This window comes from Nyctereutes procyonoides, unplaced genomic scaffold (assembly GCF_905146905.1).
Source record: "Nyctereutes procyonoides isolate TBG_1078 unplaced genomic scaffold, NYPRO_anot_genome, whole genome shotgun sequence".
Lineage (NCBI taxonomy): Eukaryota > Metazoa > Chordata > Mammalia > Carnivora > Canidae > Nyctereutes > Nyctereutes procyonoides.
The window spans coordinates 10,817,390-10,836,961 of record NW_026575036.1 but is presented as its reverse complement, the minus strand read 5'-3'; the positions used below and the strand labels follow the sequence as shown (position 1 = coordinate 10,836,961).

The 19,572-nt window shown below is 41.6% G+C and overlaps 1 protein-coding gene across 2 annotated transcripts in view; it reads right to left on the bottom strand.

The window, feature by feature from the left end:
• The window catches only part of SSPN (sarcospan), a 37,470-nt gene extending 27,136 nt beyond the window's left edge, over positions 1–10,334 (bottom strand). The window contains exon 1 of one of the 2 annotated variants that reach the window (XM_055318632.1): positions 10,050–10,334. In XM_055318632.1, the coding sequence (XP_055174607.1) occupies positions 10,050–10,334 (285 nt within the window). Of the gene's footprint in view, positions 1–9,923; positions 10,003–10,049 lie in introns of those variants that run through there. The other variant, XM_055318634.1, reaches the window with a different exon arrangement.
• Between the last annotated feature and the right edge of the window lie 9,238 nt (positions 10,335–19,572).

Below are 19,572 nucleotides of genomic sequence, written 5' to 3'. Positions count from 1 at the left end.
AATAAAAATTTATGAAATAGTACAGTATATAGAAATTATACAGTAAATTAATATAAATTCAATTATGTAACACTGTAACAAGGGTGTAAATAAGAACCATCCTGTTCAACCTTTAGAAAATATTACCAAGTGGCTTTTCTAATTGAGAGCACTTTTTAAAAGAAAAAAAAACAGGCTATAATGTAACATTAAGTAATATATAGTAATATTACTTCTCCTTTGAAAAGTGTTTTGTCCTTTTGAAAATGAAGGGGTCAGTGTCCCCAGGCAGCCTGCAACCTCTCTAGCATTTCTCCTGTTCCCTTCCATGGCAACATGGGTTAGCTAGACACTGAGCTTTTTGTGATGTGTGTGAGGACAGGGAAAAGGGGAGCGAGGCCTTAGGGAGGTCTCGAGGTGGAAAAATTTGTGACGCACTAGATTCAGTGACTGAATGAGAATTATTTACTGAAGGTTCTATAACACAATAGTTATGGTCACCCTATGTTCATTTTAAAAATTCCGTTTGGTCTCAGAGCCCTTTAACTCAGATCGAAACGCTTTATGGGCATCCCAAACTACTTGTTCACGAAAAGATTAAGAGACGAAGCCAACCTGCCTGGTTTGATCCTTCTGTTTCAGAATCCGACTGGCTGATTGCATGGGGGAAACGCATAACCCTTTGGAACTTGTAAAATGTAAACTAAAAAGGCTGGATTCTGTCTCTCATCTATATGTCGTCCTGGAGGAATTATTTTTCACTGATTATGATGTCTTCGCCTTATGAAGACCTGGTTTGCTCGTTCATTGCCTTGGACGCTCCACCCGTTCCCCGAGGTGGCGAGGGTCATCCTGCATTCTCCCTACGTGAACAGCACACTCGGCCCTCCAGCAGAAATGATGAACACTGAAATGTTATTTCCCTTATCTTGTAAAAGGCCTTCCATCAGAGCTTTCCTGGCACAGCTAAATGTGAGATAAGACTCAGCCTGAGCCTAATGGCCTGATACGTGTGCCACACCTGATACTTGAGAAGGAAGCTGGTTTTACTTTTTTTTTTCCATAGTAATAAAGCCAAAATTCTCTCCCTAGTCAGGGTGTAGTTAACACATTAGCAATTCCCCTTCTTTTCTTGTCACCTGTCATTATCTTCCACACAAGAGAGGCCTTCCTTGGTAATAACCTATCTTAAAGGGTATTTTAATGGCTCGTTACAATGAATGCTGAATCAAACACTTTCAAAACAACCGTTGAATGGGATGCCACTAAGACAGCATCCTCGATGTTTCTGGCAGCCTCTCCCAGCCAGGGCGGAGGATTGCTCATTTCTGCAACAAGAGAAGTAGGTCCCCGAGAGAACTTCTTCAGCAGCAACTGAGAATGCTGTCTGTGAGCAAAACCCTTTGCTTTTTCGCTGGCACCCATGGAACACAGCCCTGAAACACACTCATGGCTGTTAGGCAGGGGACATGGCTCTACAGTGTCAACTTTAAATATGCTCCAAGATCAAACTGGAGACATGGCAGGATGCCCCTGGAACTTGGGCCATGTCTTGTGTGTGCTCCTCCTCCTGGGCCCGGACTGGATCAACTGTTGGAAGGTGGCATACTGGACAGTTCTAGATAGTCTTCTCTCATCTTTTCCTCTGGAATGGTTTGGGTTGTGTGGCACTTGATAAAGGAAAACAGAGCCCAATTCAGGATTTCTAGCTGAACAGACAGGATTCTGTGAGAAGACCTGTCAAATGCAGTGATCTATTAAGGAGACAAAGGCTTCTAGGCTGTTACCTTATGAGACCTAGGTGGGAACAACTCCCGGGTTTTATTCTGACCCATGCCATAGAACAATGACTAGTGACCTGGTCATCTGCAGAACCATCGTCAAAAATGAAAATGGGATCCCTGTGTGGCTCAGCAGTTTAGCGCCTGCCTTTGGCCCAGGACGTGATCCTGGAGTCCCAGGATCGAGTCCCACGTCGGGCTCCCTGCATGGAGCCTGCTTCTCCTTCCTCCTGTGTCTCTGCCTCTCTCTCTCTCTATGTCTACCATAAATAAGTAAATAAATAAATCTTAAAAAAAAATGAAAACAACAGCAGTGGGGCACTTGGGTGGCTCAGCATCTGCCTTTGGCTCAGGTCATGATCCCATGGTCCTGGGATCGAGTCCCACATCAGGCTCCCTGCATGGAGCCTGCTTCTCCCTCTGTCTGTGTCTCTGCCTCTGTGTCTCTCGTGTATATATAAATAAAATATTTTTTTAAGATTTATTTATTTATGGTAGACAGAGAGAGAGAGAGAGAGAGAGAGAGAGAGAGAGGCAGAGACACAGGAGGAGGGAGAAGCAGGCTCCATGCCGGGAACCCGACGCGGGACTCGATCCCAGGACTCCAGGATTGTACCCTGGGCCAAAGGCAGGTGCTAAACCACTGAGCCACCCAGGGATCCCCATATAAATAAAATCTTAAGAAAGAAAAAGAAAAAAAGAGAAAGAAGGAAGGAAGGAAGGAAGGAAGGAAGGAAGGAAGGAAGGAAGGAAAAGAAAGAAAGAAGAAGAAAGAAAGAAAGAAAGAAGAAAGAAAGAAAGAAAGAAAGAAAGAAAGAAGAAGAAAGAAAGAAAGAAAGAAAGAAAGAAAGAAAGAAAGAAGAAGAAAGAAAGAAAGAGCTGCACAGTATAAAGACCTGAGAGGTGACTTCCCTTGAGTTCTAGAAACACCAAGCATGAGTTCACTGCCCGTCAGAAGAAGGCCACCGCTCAGGAGACCACCCTCGTTTCCCTCAGAAGGCAAGGTGTCATTTCACTAGATCCTGACAGTGAGTCACTCTCAGAACAGAAAAGAAAGGCAGAAATTTACTAAACAGTGGTTCCTATGCCTTCAAGAGCTAAGGTAGCAGATGAAATGCCTAAGCTAGCCTGAGAATTGCAGTCACTAGTTGAAACGACTGCACTTTATTTTTACAGAAATTTGACAAAAGAAGCAACCTATAAACGCAGTAAAAACCACCTCCTCTATACGGCTCACCAGGGCATGAGCACAGAGCCATGCCACCCGGCTGCACCCATGCCTATCAGTTCACTGGCTCAAAATTCTCATCAGAACATTCAGGCTTCTGGCTGTTTCAGTGGAAGCCCTAGGGCCTTCATGAATAAGCTACGAAACAAGATTAAGGAACCCCGAGGTGGCTGTATGAACTTATATTCCTCACTCAAAGTGCTATGGACGGAACAGTGTCCTCCCCAAAATCCTTTGTTTAAGCCCTAACCCCCAAGGTGACCGAATTTGGAGACAGGGCTTTTAGGACATAATTAAGGTTAAGTGAGGTCATAAGGGTGAGGTCATAATCCAAGAGGACTAGTGGCCAAAGAGGAAGAGAGATCTTGCTCCCTCTCCAAGCGCAGGCCCAGAAGGAAGCCCATGGAAGCACACAGGGAGAAAGCAGCTGTCTGCAAGCCAGGAGGAGAGACCTGAACAGAACCTGCTGGAGCTCACGAAGACGGAAAGGAAAATGCATCTTAGTTAATGCCGTACACGTAAGTGTACACACATGAATTTTAAAATTAACCACGGCGATCCAGTGAGCTGTCTCTCTCAGGCATCTGACAGTTACTCCTGCCAAGTTTTATCTCAATACACTGAGATGAGGCAGCGTCCAAAAAATCTAAAAGAGGATGTGTCTCTGAAATAGGCTTTTACACAGTTTATGTTATAAATACTGTTACCAACATCCACTTAAAAAAAAAAGTTCACCTTTAGCTTATGAGCTCATTGTCATAAACCTGGACTTGTATTCACAGCAAGAAATAACTTGAGTTAAAATATGACATCATGAGGTCCCATCCAGCTGTAGATGCTGAGGGGCTCTTTCTGATCAGCATTTCTCTAGGCTGCAGTGAAATGACATCTAATTAAATTTTAGTGACTAGATTCCATTCCTGTCCCACAGCAACATGGAAATATGCATACTGAGCTCTTCACGGAGCCTTGTGTGGATCCTTTGATGTCGATACTAACTCTTCAGGGTGGAACACCGGCAAGTGGACCCAGGTAAAGAGTGCCCTTAGTACAAATGTCACAGACAACTAAAGGCAAGAAAAAGACAAGAGAACAATTCGTGTCCTCAGAACAAATGCAAAGTGGATCTCATTGGCGAATGGTGAAACTCGTAGACTAAATTGGGAAATCTGTGCCATTTGCTTTCTTTGTAGAAGGAAGACATGGGCATTCAGCCTCGTCAATCCTAATTTGTCCTAATTGATTCTACGTAGAGATATGCAAAATAAGTCAAATGACCTCTTTTTACTTTTTTTTTTTAATCCTGTAGTCATTTTATAACAGGAAATAAAACATCTCAGTAATACTAAGTTAGTGTATCCTGGATATTTCTGGAACCCAGGAGCCCAAAATGGAGTAATAACACATTCCTTATTGTTACCAAATAGTTCTTTAAAAAGTTATCAATAGGGCAGCCTTGGTGGGTGAGCGGTTCAGCACCGCTTTCAGGCTGTGATCTAGGAGTCCGGGATCGAGTCCCGCATCGGGCTCCCTGCAGGGAGCCTGCTTCTCCCTCTGCCTGTGTGTGTGTGTCTCTCTCGCTCTGTGTGTCTCTAATAAATAAATTAAAAATCTTTAAAAAAAAGTTATCAATAAGCTTAAGTCTGTCTGTATTGTAAAACACAACTATGTGTCATTCCTCAAACCATAGTTTAAAAAATGGGTTGTCGCAAGTTCAAACAGAAGCTATAATGATAGCAAGTCTGAAACAGAGTTTACTTCAACCCTGACTTGGGTACCCAGCATGTGTCCAGGGATACATAGGAGTCCCGTGGACATACACTATACTTAAAGACAAGAAATTGCTTCCTGTTTTATTTGATTACCCCCAAATTCTATGCACTAGTATTTCTACCATAAAAACAAATGATTGATATCTCAAAAGTCTCTAGAGATTAACTTTCTGCGTTGAATATATGCACACTACAGGACTGAAAAATACCATGACCCACTACTTCTCCTCCTTATTTTAAAAAGAGAAAGAAGATCCAAGGATAACTTCCTCATTAAATAAGCACTTCTTTGGCCTCAGTATGTGTGGCTTAGTATGAGGCTAGTGATAGAGGTGAAAATACATTTCTCCTAATGATCCTGTCCAGTCCTAACCTTCCTTTTTCTTTATTCTAAGATTCTTTCAGGAAACAGGTCACCAAACTCTCAAATATTCCCTTTTATTTTCATACACTTGTTAAAATTAATTTATTTTGCCAAATTAATTGTCATATTCCATTTTTATACTTACTAGGAGAACTTCATGAACCTGTAAGATATTTTTCCTACCATTATTTATCATATATACACTCAGTGGAGACTGAGTTAGGCCATATAATTATCACTCCTCAGTCTCTAACAAACCTGTGACAGTTGCTATAATTAAAATTATTTCCCAGTGGCACCAGAAATACAATATTCGATCTTGGAAGCATATCAAAGTCCTGGTATTAAAAATAATGTATTACTATGTAATGTGTTCCTAACAACATAATTCCAGATTAGCCTTCTCAAATGTCAATCTACCTATATGGAAAACTGACACCCCTTTTAGCCTCTTGACTTTTTTAGCGTCTATCCAAAATCCGAGAGCCAAATCTTCCTCACTTCCAGTTTCTCCTATAACCATGATCAAATCATGTAGCCAAATCATCATGTCTCACTTAGTCTTTCTACTTATAAATTATGGATGATAATATCTGCTCCTTACTTGCTATATGTCATATATCTCCTTGTGTGTTTCAGAGTATATTCTGTTTTAAAATAAATAACCACCCAATCTTCCCTTCCATTAAGCCAAGGTTAAAAATAGATTTTAAAGTCTGAATACACCTGCATTTTGAATTCCTTAGAGTAAGTTAACATATGAAAACTGTTATTGAAATTCTTGACAGGGCTCTTAATCATTACAGATTCATATGATGAGTTTTATGAATGACATTAAGGAAAGGAAATACTCTTCCCTTCCTTTTAAGCCCTTTCCTTAAACTTTCTAATGTGATTAATGTGGTATACATATCTCAGGGTTTTTAATCTAGCTGAGTGGGATATGGGAGCAATGGAGAAACTATGAGGAAACCTGAAAACCACAATAAGGCAAATTCCTTCTTTCCATGGGAATGTTCCCTACAAGAGCCAAGAGACTTCCGAATACTACACATCCCCACTGGGGATGAGAGGCAAGAGTTTGCTCTTAAATTGACTTCAGAGTAGAGATGCCAAAGCAAATAAATCACTGTAAATGAAATACTTCAAAAGGTAAATGGGCTTTAAAAATATTTGTGTAGGTTAAATTTTTTAATCGGAAGTATTCATTACTGTCAGATGTGATAAGGGCACATGCCCGTCAGGATCTCTAGAGATCTCCTGGTATATGGTTCACTATTTTTAAGACCAATGCCTAGCACAGCAGATACCTCCAACAAATGTTACTGCATGAAGAAAAATAAGCCAAAGTTCAAACATGTTACATATCACCTAAGCCAAAACTGTATGCATTTGAGCAAGAATTCTTGGACTCCTTCGGTCCATACACATTTTTTATCAATAAAAATTCTGGAATGATGAACAAACCTAAATGCCTGTTTGACCCAACTACTCAAACCATTAATAGAATGAAATACAAAGCAGACTTTCATCTCCTAGGATCCCCTACCCCTAACCAAGTTCATCCTCAAAGACCCTGTCTCACTTTGTATTGTCATTGTGCTGTGACTTACAACTAACAACCCTCAAACCATTTATAAAGAATTTTAGGAGGAGAATGGCACTTTTACACGTTACCTAGTCTCTATAGTGGTTCCATTCCATATTTTTTTCCTTTAAAGGAAACTTTTGTAACTGAAATAAAAAGACTTCAGTCATCTCTCTGACGGAGGATGAAGGAAATCACCTTTATGCATACGCAAGACATACTTGTTTTCCTAAAATTCCATAGGACATAAATCTCTGATCACAGATCATTAAGGACTTCTTCAGTTTATAGCTAGATAGAAGCTCACTGAATACTCATCAGGTCACCCAGACATTGGTCAATGAGAAGCCACCTAGGTGGATTTACCTACCTCCCCAGATTCTGTGAGGAGAATGGTGCTCCCGAAATGCCAACGTAATGGGATAGGAACCTTTGTAAAATGAAATAAGTGCTCTATGGTAAGAGACAACCAATATATAGAGAAAGAGAAGAGGGAAGCATTAGAGCTGTTGTTGATGGGGTGAGTGCACAGTCTGGGGACCCCTGCTTGAATTCAGCCTAAGTTACCGAAGTGGGTTTTGACTTTGCCTCAGCCCCTGGGACTGACCTGTACTGTTTTGGTCTAAGCAGATCTCCTCAACAGGGCAAACGTTTCAGTATTCCTCGGAGGATATCCCCCCACCACAATCACTCCATATCCCTGGGGGAAATGGCACTGAGGAGGTCACTTTCCTCCAAGTTATATGTTGTAAGTCTCCAGAGAGATACAGAAAGTACTGGACTAATCTAATACCATAAGATTGCTAATAGTAATTTGGCTACGAACAGAGAAAGTTGAGACTGTCAAATTGACATCACCTTCAGAGTCCAACTGGTCTAGGGAATGCAGCAAGTCTGAAATAACTATTCCACAAGACTAGAGATAAAATAGAGCAGCCTCGAATTTGAAGAATGATGGTCACTCCCAGTGACTGCATCTCTGCTAATTAATAAAAAAAAAGCTAGTCCGCTAAGCGCTTACCATTAGCCAGCACTGCTCTACGTATTAGAACACATATTAATTTATTTAATTCTCACAACAGCCCCAAGAGGTCGGAATTATTACGGTTCTGATTTCATCAATGAGGAAATGGAAGCCTAGAGAGGTTAAGTAACTTGCCCCAAGTTATTCAGCAAATAATGCCCAACCTGTATGACTCAGTACCTGGCGTGATGTTTATGCTTCTGTCCTTTCTCATCCGGCCTCCCTGTCCCTTCCCTTCACTGAAAGTTTGGAAGAGTGCCTGTGACCGACCACAGACAGCCAGATGAGGACGACAAGCACGGTGTCTGTTGGAGCCTGCAACTCTGGCCCAGCTGGGAGGAGAGGTTTTGTCAACTGGCTCCTAGAGACCCTCCTCACCTGTCTCCACTAACTGCTTTTCTCTCCACAAATTCTCTGTTGAAAGAAAACTTAGAATCACAGGTACCATCAGGGCTACGATACAGTACAAGCAAACTTCCAATGGCTCCTCATTTATAAACTGGAAAACTAGAAAGAACAGAAACCTGGCTGTCCACAATGTTCTTTGTATCACACTCGGGGAGCTTCCAAGGCAATTAGGAGCATGTGATGCTCCCAATAGGAGCTCATGAAATTTCAGAGCTGAATGATTCATATGTTTGTGCCTGAAACATTAAGATGCATTTTTTCCCATCTAACTTGCTTTTTTGGTACTGGACTTTTTAAAGTTGAAATAAAGAAAGGATAGAAGACACACTTGCAAGTGATATTCAAAGGAGTTTCATTCCTTCTTTCTTTTCATTCACCGGGTCTTAAAAGGACAGACTTTTCTCCCCTCTGAGTATCTTGACAGTCATTTAGGTGACTAAAATACCTGGTATACCTTAGTGAAAAGCTATTTTTAAAATTACTTGATTTAGAAAACTCCAATCATGATAATTTTATGGGACTTCTTAGTACACAAATTAAAAGTTTTAAATTACTCCGCAAGAATTTGTGAGTTCAAATAATCTTAATTAGAAAATACCTACATCGATGCATATTTATCAGGTGCTTTTAACATCTGTCCCTGATAAAAAATTATTTTGTGGGTAGTTTTATGAGTTACAGTTCCTGCGGTCAGTAATAGCAGGCATGACGCAGTATGAAACCAGGAGCCAGAAGCATCCACTCTAGTGTCACTTGGCTCCACCACTTTTAATCTCTGGGCCTTGAGAATGTCATTTAACTTCTCTTAGCCTGCTTCCCCCTGTCCAAAGTGGGGGTGACAGTTCCCACCTCCAAGTGTCGTTTCACAAATCAAATCAAGTAAAAAAATTGCAAACTGAATGCCCATGAGGGAACTTTGAGTAAGCCTCAAGGCACTAAAACAGAACATTAAAATTACGAATTAAATGTGGTGGCAGTGTGGCTCGGTGAGGAGAAGGCAGACGCAGACTGGTGCAGAAAGGAATGGACTTGGCTGACCTCCCCACTTTGCCAACTCACGACCCTGGGGGAGCTCGCCCTCAGTTTTCTCATCTGCGAAATGAAATGATAGTAACTGTCCCATAGGGATGATGTGGGGCTTAGAAATAATAAATGTAAGGCCTCTAGCAGGACAAGAAACACTCGGTGCTCCATGAATGGCACCCATTTCACAGCAAAGAGTCCATTTAATGACGCCAAGTATGCTGCGTGCTTGCACACTCACTCCCAACAGCTGACCAGTGTTCTGCTTAGAACAGTACATCCGTTAGCAGAGTCCCAAATACACTCCTGCCAGGGCCAGCCCCTGGGTTTTTCCCATTAGACTCCAGCATATGAAGGCCGAGCTTGCTGCATTCCCGTTTCCTGCCTTCAAACATTATTCTATAAAACTTACTCATGAAATCTCAAAGGTTAAAAAAAATAAAATAAAATAGAATAAAAAAAAATAAATCAGCTGAATGCCACCCTGCGTGGCAAACCGCAAGGGCAGGCTTTCTCCTGACCGGCTCCTCCTGCACGACCTCACTGCACTTTCTGTTAGTTATGTAGAGACCAGGGTGGGGTCCGGGGACCGGGGTGAGGACAGAGCCAAAGTGAGTCTGCTGCTGTTATCCGGAAGGTTCCATGTGAGCAGCCCGAGCCCCCCCGAGCCCCCCGAGCCCCCCCGAGCCCCCGAGCTCCGGGCTCCGCGAGGAGCCGCAGGGCCCCCCGCCCGACCTCCCCCGCCCCCGGGCCCACCGAGCGCAGCGCCAGTTAGGGTGCGGCGGGGGAAGGGCGCATGCAGTCGGGTTAGTCCGGGCTCCACCAAGCTGCTGCGCGCCCCGGCGGGCGAACGCGCTCCGGCCCACCGCACTCGATGCTTACGATGATCCCAGCCCAAAATGGAGTGTCCCTGACTAGCAGGGAGGGGCTGACGCTCGCCATGAGAAAGCCCACCACGGTCACGGCGATGCCCAGCGCCAGCTGCAGCAGCGCGAGCAGCAGCGGGAAGCGGCAGCCGCAGCACGTCCGGGCCGCCTCCTCCCCGCGCTCCTTGGGGGCCCCCGCGCCGGTCTTCGGCCCCGGGTCGTCGGGCGCGGCGGCGGCGGCGGCGGCGGCGGCGGCCCCCCCCTGCCTGCGCGGCCCGCGGGGCTGCCCGTCCTCGCCCATGGCCTGCGGGGGCTGCTGGCGGCGCGGGCGCGGGGACGGCGCGGGGGCGGCGCGGGGCCCGAGCGCGGAGCGCGGAGCGCGGCGCTGGGCGCGCTGGGCCGGCCCCGGGGTTCGGGTTACGGAGGCTGAACAAATATGGAAAACATTTGGAGCGGCCGCCGGGCCTCCGGAGGCCCCAGGGAGCCGGCGCGGGGAGGCGAGGGGGAGGCCAGGGGGGCCGCCAACTGCCAACCGCCGGGACGCAGCGCCCGCCGGGCCGCGGGAGGGGGCGCGGGGCCCTGGGCCCAGCCCTGTGCGCCTCGAGCACCCCACGCGGGCTGCGCGGGCGTGTCCGTGGGTGTCGGTTTTCCTCACTCCAAACCCAGGAGGTGGTTTTTTGGTTTTGTTTTGTTTTTTTTTAAATTTTACTTATTGGGGATCCCCGGGGGGTGGCTCAGCGGTTTGGCGCCTGCCTTCGGCCCAGGGCGTGATCCTGGAGTCCCGGGATCGAGTCCCGCGTCGGGCTCCCTGCATGGAGCCTGCTTCTCCCTCCGCCTGTGTCTCTGCTTCTCTCTCTCTGTGTGTGTCTCTCATGCATACATAAATAAAAGATTTTATTTATTTATTTATTTATGAGAGACAGAGAGAGAGGAAAGAGAGGGAGGCAGAGACACACAGGCGATGGCAGAAGCAGGCTCCATGCAGGGAGCCCGACGCGGGACTCGATCCCGGGACTCCAGGATCACGCCCTGGGCCGAAGGTGGCGCTAAAAACGCCTGAGCCACCCAGGCTGCCCCCAAACCCGGATTGTGTATGTGTGTCTCTGTGTGTGTGTGTGTGTGTGTGTGTGTGTGTGTGTGTGTGTGTGTGTGTGTAGTTTTGTTTTTGTTTTCTGAGAGGTGCAATGCAAGGTGATGAATGTTTAATCCTTTGAGTTTAATTAATAGACCGTTTAATCCAAAATAGGCATCGCGGGTCCCCAAGCTGTGATTTCCAGAAGTTAAATTGTTCTTATTTTCCGACAAAGGAATGGGCTCTTCTCTTTCTTTATAAATTCTGTGTGACCCGGCTGAACCAGAAAGGCCCTTTTCCCATTGAGGTATGTGCTCTTGAAAGCACTGTTTATGGAGATGTCAGGCTAATAAACTCTCCCAAAGCGTGTATTTGTTCTTAAAAGTTCTCTCGGTGGTTTATATGGACTTCCCAACCAGTCTTCAGTAATCTCCATATCGGTGCCTAGGGGGCTTGTTATACTCCTCGTAACGGACAATTTAATGCAGTCCCCACTTGAGAGATTTTTAAAGCACCTACAATGTGCTACAACAGAAGGATGTTCAAGATAGCTTCAGGCCCAGCCCAAAGTCGGAGAACAAATCAATAAAACCGATTATTCTTATTCCCACATATCTGTACTCAGTAGCACTTAGAGAAAATTTCAGTGAAACCACTAAGAAATGACCCCATCTTTTTGGAGTATTTATATCTACTTAGGTGTGGTCACGGTCACATTCAGAAAGATGTATTAAAAAATAAAGGATGTTGCCCCAATGCTAGGATAGATAAAGCCTACTCCTAGATTGCTCACTATCAGCTATTTTAAAGAAAGCCCAATTCCCTGCTTTGTTTTCTTAGAATTATAAACTAATTGTCATCAACCCTCCCTGTAAACTGCCGCGTCCCAACAAAGGTGCCTTCAAATGTATGTTCTTACTTTACTTTATGAACTTTATTCGGTATTTTTTTACACCTTCCTTCTGGGTCACTGAGAAAAATCTGGTCCTCAGAATAAATGCAGTAGGTCAAAAAGCAGAATTCAAACCACACAGGCCAGTGTTCCCCCCCTAGAAGCAGCAGAAGCAGGGCTCTCCCACAAGAGGAGCTCAGGGGCTGAGGTAAGGTCATAGTCAGTCTTGGGGCCACAATGCCACTAGGATTTTTAGTGAGAACAGACAAAAATAAAAGCTGGTGTTGCACCAAAGTACCTGCCTGACTTGGGCCTGACTGAGAACCACCCAAATGAAAAAACTGTCCATGGTTTTTCTATGCAAACACAGTAAACATCTTTAGGAAGTTGATTGATCACACAATTAATTATTTGTGCTTATAAATAATATAGAGACCAATTACTGAGCATCTACTCTATACCAAGTACATGCAAGGTGCTTTACACACGTGACTGTTAGTCCTTACAACCACCTTATAGTTTCCACTTTTAAAGATGGAACAGCTGAGTATCAGAATTGTTAAGTAACCAGATTATTAAGCCGCTTACCTAGTTAGTTAAGATGGGGGCGAGGGGAAGCCAATGTGAACTCTTGTGGGTTACCTATTTTATTAATTTTACTTCCTATAGGCAAACAAGGGGACTGCGTAAATCATTTGTGACTTTAAATAATTTCAACCTTGAACTCAACTAAGACTGAGTACTTTATAAAAATATGTTGATTTAGCACCATAATATATACAATAGTCAATGAAGAGCATTGTTTCTATTACTCATTTGGAACTAGACACAGGCTCTATTTGCTGACCATACAGATGAAACCAGTAGCAGTGAACAACAACCCAGGTGAACTACAACCCTTCCAGTCTGATTAAAACCACCAACTTCAATTTTCAGCTTCTGGCAAAGGAAGCAGTAACACAGGGAGCCATACACATGCTTGAATTCCCAACTTCTTGGTTGAATCTGTGTTTGTGGGCCTGGTCTATAACCATGAGATGATGGTGATGAGAACGGTCTTTTCTCTTAACTAATATGGGAAAGTAGAAGCAAAGAAGAGAGTGAGAAAAGTTGTCAAAAGTTTAGTGACAAAGAATAATCACGGCTAAAATGGAATGGGAGGGTCGTTAAGGATACCACGAGGAAAGCTTTTCCTTTATTTAACATGTCCTTTCCACTGAGAAGAATCACCATTTCCAGCTCATCAATAGTTTAACAGAAATGAATAGGGTTTTTTTAGTCTTCATAAATTATAATGTCTCTGTTTTATAGGTTAAGCAATAATCTCTTCAGATATTTATACTACCAGGAAGAAAGGCAAAATAGAAACAAAGTGTTTTCAGACACTCTCCTGGCTGCTCTCATAACTCAAAACTAACAGAGATTGAAAATTAGAAATTGAAGGAGAGTAGTTAATATACGAGTTGAGATTATTTGGATCCTCTGTGGAAAATAACAAAATTAAGCTTAGTATCTATCTTTGCTGTGTCCCTATTCCACAGTATTTACATTTCAGAAGTTCAGAACTGGGAGGATGACAACTCTTTTTATAACCAGTGTCATTAACAAAATGTCCTTAGGAAAACCTACTAGAAATAATCCTTAAACCAATGTATTTCTGAACACACGATCATAGACTTACCAAGAACAAAAAAGATTTCATAGAAAAATTATTACAGTTCTGAGGTCTATGTCAAGTGCCTTTAATAAGTAATTAAATATATCAAAGAGCTCAATTAGATTTGATTTAAAGAAGCATCAAATACTCTACAGAGAACAATTGAAAGCTCGTTTATGATATGCAGCACCCCCGGCTCATACATAAAATGAGTTTACAGGTATTGCTGATACATGCGTGTATGCACGTGTGTCTGTAGGTGTACAAGAAATTTTTAAAATTCTCATTTTTTTCTATTTTCTTTTTTCCTATGTCATTAATTTTCAATGTGGCTTTTGGTTCAAAAAATTTTTTTTTCAAAAGAATTGACCCATTTGTAATTTTTTCATGGCAGTTTGTATTTTCCGGTTAAGTGTCGTATGGGAAGTACACTCTTTATGGTCAACAGAGAGCTTATAACTTTTTCATTCTATAGAGTTTATAAAGATAACTATGTCATTTCCTAATGCATCCAACCACTTTATATGATGTTACTTAAAATGATGTCATATCTTTCTACATGTAGTTTTGTCCATGTAATTTTGATGTTTTTACTGCATATGATGAAATAACTAAATTTATTTTTAAATAAGAATACTGGGAGAAGAATGGGTAAACAAGTTGTGATATATCCATACAATAGAATACCACTTGCCAATAAGGAGGAATGTGCTATTCTCTGTATGTTAATTATACTTCAATTAAAAGTTTTTTCAAAAAAGAAGGAATGAACTCTTGATATAAACCGATGAACTGAATGAATCTCACTAACAGTATGCTGAGAGAAAGAAAACACATAAAATCATACATCTTGCATAATTCCATTTATATACAAATTTTGAAAGGGCAAAAGTAATCTTTGATTATTGAATTTAAGAAGTGACTGTGGAGTTAGCATAAGAAAATTGACTGGAAAGGAGCACGAGGGGACTTTGTGGAATGATAGAAGTCTTCTTTATCTTGGCTTAGGTGGTGATTATGTGAGTGAAAACAACTGCGAAAATTCATTGAACAACACTTAAGATGTGTGCATGTTATTTTATGTAATGATATGTCAATTTTCAAAATGTGATAAAAAGAACTAATGAGTCACTCTATATCCATCGATAATTAACTACTGAACAAGTTGGGGATTTTTTCAGTTTACTATTGAAGTATAGTTAACATACAATGTTATGTTCAGGTGTTCTGATTTCACAATTCTATACGTTAATCAGTGCTCACTACGATTAAGTCACAAGAGTCACCATCTGTCACCATACAAAGTTACCGCAATATTATTGACCATGTTTCCTATAGTGTACTTTTAATCTCTATGACTTATTTATTTTATAACTGGAACTTTGTACCACCGATCCCTTGCACCCTTTCCACCCATCCCTCCACCAGTCTCTCTTCTGGCAACCACTGTATTTAAGAATCTCTTTATTTGTCTGTTCATTTGTTTTGTTTCTTAGATCCCAGAAGTAAAATCATATGGTATTTGTCTTTCTCTGATTTATTTCACTTAACAGAATACCATCTAGATTTATCCGTATTTTCCCAAATGGCAAGATTTCATTCTCTTTTCCATTATAATGGAAAATATATGTCACGTCTTCTTTATCCATTCATCTGTCCATGAACACTTGGGTTGCTTCCATATCTTGGCTATTGTAAATAATACTGCAATAAACAGGAGTCCGTATATGTTTTTGAATTTGTTTTTTTGTTTTCTTTGGGTACATATCCAGTAGTGAATTACTGGATTATATGGTATTTATATCTTTAATTTTTTTGGAAACCATACTGTTTTCTATTGTAGTTGTACCAATTTACATTCCCACCAACAATGCACAAGGATTCCTTTTTCTCCACATCCTTGCCAACACTTATTTCTTATCTTTTTGATAATAGTCATCCTAACAGGTATGAGGTTTTGTCTTTCCCTGATGACTAGTGATGTTAGGCATTGTTTCATGGGTCTATTGACCATCTCAGTGTCTTCCTTGGGAAAATTTCTATTCAGATCTTCTACCCATTTTTAAGTCAGATTTTTTTTCTTGGTATTGAGTTGTATAAGTTCTTTATATATATAATATAATATATATATTTTATATATATAATATTAGAGGTTTTTTTTCTACTATCTTATCAAATTCTCCTAATTTTCTCCTGCTTTTCTGGCTCCTCTATATTATCTATTGCTACATAATAAATCACTCCAAAACTTAGTGGTTTGAAACAACAATAATTATCTATTATTTCATAGTTTCTGTGGGTCTCATATTCCAATAGGGCACACAGCAGGAATAGTTTGTTTCCTCACATTATCTGGGGTCTCAGCTGGAAGCCTTGAAGATGTGGGCCTGGAATCATCTGAAGTTTTGGCTGAAGCAGAGGGCCCTTCTTTCAGAGTGACTTACTCCTCCAGCTAGCAAGTTTGGTCCTCTCCATGTGACCTCTTCACTCATTGGCTCTCCACAGGGCCGTCTGTCCTGACAACACGGTGGCCAGCTTCAACCAGAACAAGAGATTCAGAGATGGAGAGAACAAGGTAAACGCTATCCTTTTCAAGACACAGTCTCAAAAGTCTTAGTAACTTTGTAACTCCAGAGCCACATTCTGTAAGAGAGAGTCACTAATTCCAACCCACACTCAAGGGGAGAATTTACATCCTTCCATTGAAAGGAAGAGTATCAAAGGATCAAAGAGTATCAAAGACATAGTTTAAAAACCACCACACTCTCCTTCTCAGTTTTCTTCACACAGATTGTATTTCCTTTGCCACACTCCTTGTCTTCTTTCTTCTTACACTACACATTCTGTGGTTTCACTGCAGATTACCAAATCTAAAGAACCCAGACTTCTGTCCTTAGTTCTATGTCTGCAGATATAAATACCTACTCACATCTCCATTTGAATGTCCCACATGTACCCCAAGCTCACTCCCTCCTTGAACTCCACAGAGAATCAAGTAAGGTAAACATAAAATGTCCATACCATAGACTTCAGTGACAAGATGGCCATTGATTGCTTTTGCCAAGAGCAGCCCCATATAGTAGTTTTAAGATTTCAGTGAGTTTAAGAGTGAGTGGGAAAGGACAAATGGGTAGAACATGTGTAAAGAAATCTGTGGAAAAGCTTAGCTGTGAAGGAAAGGAAAAAGAAAAAAGCTGTAACTAAAGGGATAATGCAAAGTTTAGGAAAAGTTTGCCTCATTTTTTTGGAGGGGGATAATTGATCAGATAAGTTCCTTGAGGCAGGAGAATTAGTCAGATGGAAATTCCCTTCATAGGCTGAGAATAGGAGGAAAGAATGTAAGACTGAATAGAATGCAGTTAAATTTGCAGGAGTGGAAAGATGGCAGTTGAGAGACTTCAGATCTCCCGGCCTCTTCTAGGATATGTATGCAGTGAATGTAGTATCAAATACTTTTCTTCTAAGTGATACAGATTTTAGATATAGAGCCTTCTACTCCCAGATTCTATCTCACAGCATATTCTATCACTGTATCTAGTTATCAATACATTTTCATAAAACCACATCATTTTCTGAAAATTTTCTCTAAAAGAACAAAAGCATAATTTTTGTGAATTATAAAAATAATAATGTCTGGGGACCCCTGGGTGGCGCAGCGGTTTGGCGCCTGCCTTTGGCCCAGGGCGCGATCCTGGAGACCCGGGATCGAATCCCACGTCAGGCTCCTGGTGCATGGAGCCTGCTTCTCCCTCTGCCTGTGTCTCTGCCTCTCTCTCTCTCTGTATGACTATCGTAAATAAATAAAAAAAAAATTTAAAAAAAATTTAAAAAAAAAAAATAATAATAATGTCTGAATTGTGTATATATATTTTTATAGGTTACCAAGTTCTCTCACATAAACCCTATGAAGTCCGAATTTCTTCAGAGTGGTTAAGTGATTTGCTCAAAGCTCTATTTCTCCTTCTTACTCTCAAACCAGTGTTCTTTCAATATATATTTTAGCTGAATGACTTGGATTTTGTTAGATCTATTGATACACAAAAAACTGTACAAATTTAACATACATCTTGAGTTTAATTAATGCATTAATTAATGCATTAAGAAATTGCATTAGCACATTTATGTTAACATACATGTTTGACATGTTAACATATATGTCAAACATGTGTTAAGGGCTAGACTCACAATTCCAATGTGTGGGTTTTTTCCTGATACTTCCCAGCATTCTCCAACACCAGCTGGATTGTCTACATTTCAATTCAGTTCTGACTCTACTTAGAGACAGCCTTGATTCCAGAAGTTATGGGCTCACCCCACTTAGACTAAGATTGACCCAATTTCAGATGTTGTAACCTGTGTTTCTGGTATTGGCTATGAATCAAAGGTTCCCATGATCCTCTCCTTGGGTTTGATTAATTTGCCGTGTGGCCACAGAACTCAGGAAACTAGTTTATTTACTGGATTAATGGCTTATTACAAATGATATTAAAGGATACTAACCAACAGCTCGATGAAGAGATACAAAGAGCAAGGTCCAAAGCAAAGGAGACTGTGTCCTCATAGATTGGGGCCTGGCACCATGGCATGTGAAAGCATTCTAGTTCACCAATGAACCCTATCCTTTGGGTTTTTATGGAGGCTTCATTACATAGCTGGTTAATTCATTGATTATTGGTGATTGATTGAACCTCCAGTCTCTCTCGTCCCTGGAGGTCAGGGGATAGGGTTGAAACTTCTAACTCTCTAATCCCAGGGTTGGTTCTCCTGGCAACCAGTCCCCATCCTCAGGTACAGTCCCAATATCATCTCATTAACATAAAAAAGACACTTATCACACTCATCACTTAGGAAATTCTGAGGATTTTAGGAGCTCTGTGCCAGAAATGAGGCAGAAATCAAATATATATTTCTTATAAAATCACAATATCACAAGGATACACAATGCTTTGTACACAGAAATCCCTGCCAAGTCCCAGGGTAGAAAGGACAGAAGCTGTCTAGAGTCCAGATCATAAGCACCCTGAGGGCAGATACCATGCTTTCCTAATCACCATCAGTTCTGCAGTACTCAGTGCAGTGCATAGAATGTTGTACAGTTTTAGTAAATATTTATAGATCCTACATACTCATGCTGTTTATATATGTTTCCTCTGGGTTCGGATATTTCTGACATTAAAAAAAATCCTTCAATTTTGGGCCACCCAGGTGTCTCAGCGGTTTAGCACCGCCTTCAGCCCAGGGTGTGATCCTGGAGACCCAGGATCAAGTCCCAGGTCCGGCTCCCGGCATGGAGCCTGCTTCTCCCTCTGCCTGTGTCTCTGCCTCTCTCTCTCTCTCTCTCTCTCTCTTTTATAATAAATTTATTTTTATTGGTGTTCAATTTACCAAAATACAGAATACACCCAGTGCTCATCCCGTCAAGTGCCCCCCTCAGTGCCCGTCACCCTCTCTCTGTGTGTCTCTCATGAATAAATAAATAAAATCTTTAAAAAAATAAAATCCTTCAATTTTATATTCTGTTTGCCCATTTTTATTTTTAAGACTTGTCTTTAGGAATCAGTTGGATGAACACTTTGGATGAATTATAATCAGGCTTTCTAAATAAATAATAACATTTAAAACACACAAAGTCATTTTAAATATCCTATGCTCTATAAGCAAACTCTGATTTTTCACTCTGGCCACAAATCTTCCTTAATTAGAATAACTGAGTCATTGTCTGACTTTATGCCAGGCTGACGTCTCCTATCCTTTTCATAATATGCAGGTTTCCATAGACTTACAACTCCCTGCATTTGGTTCTATATCCAGTCATCACCACCTTCAAAGATAGCTTTGGCCCTAAGACAAATCCATGTCGGCCATGTTCTCTTTCTCCTACAGTTCTTCTATGAATTCTCTGATATGCAGCTCTGAAT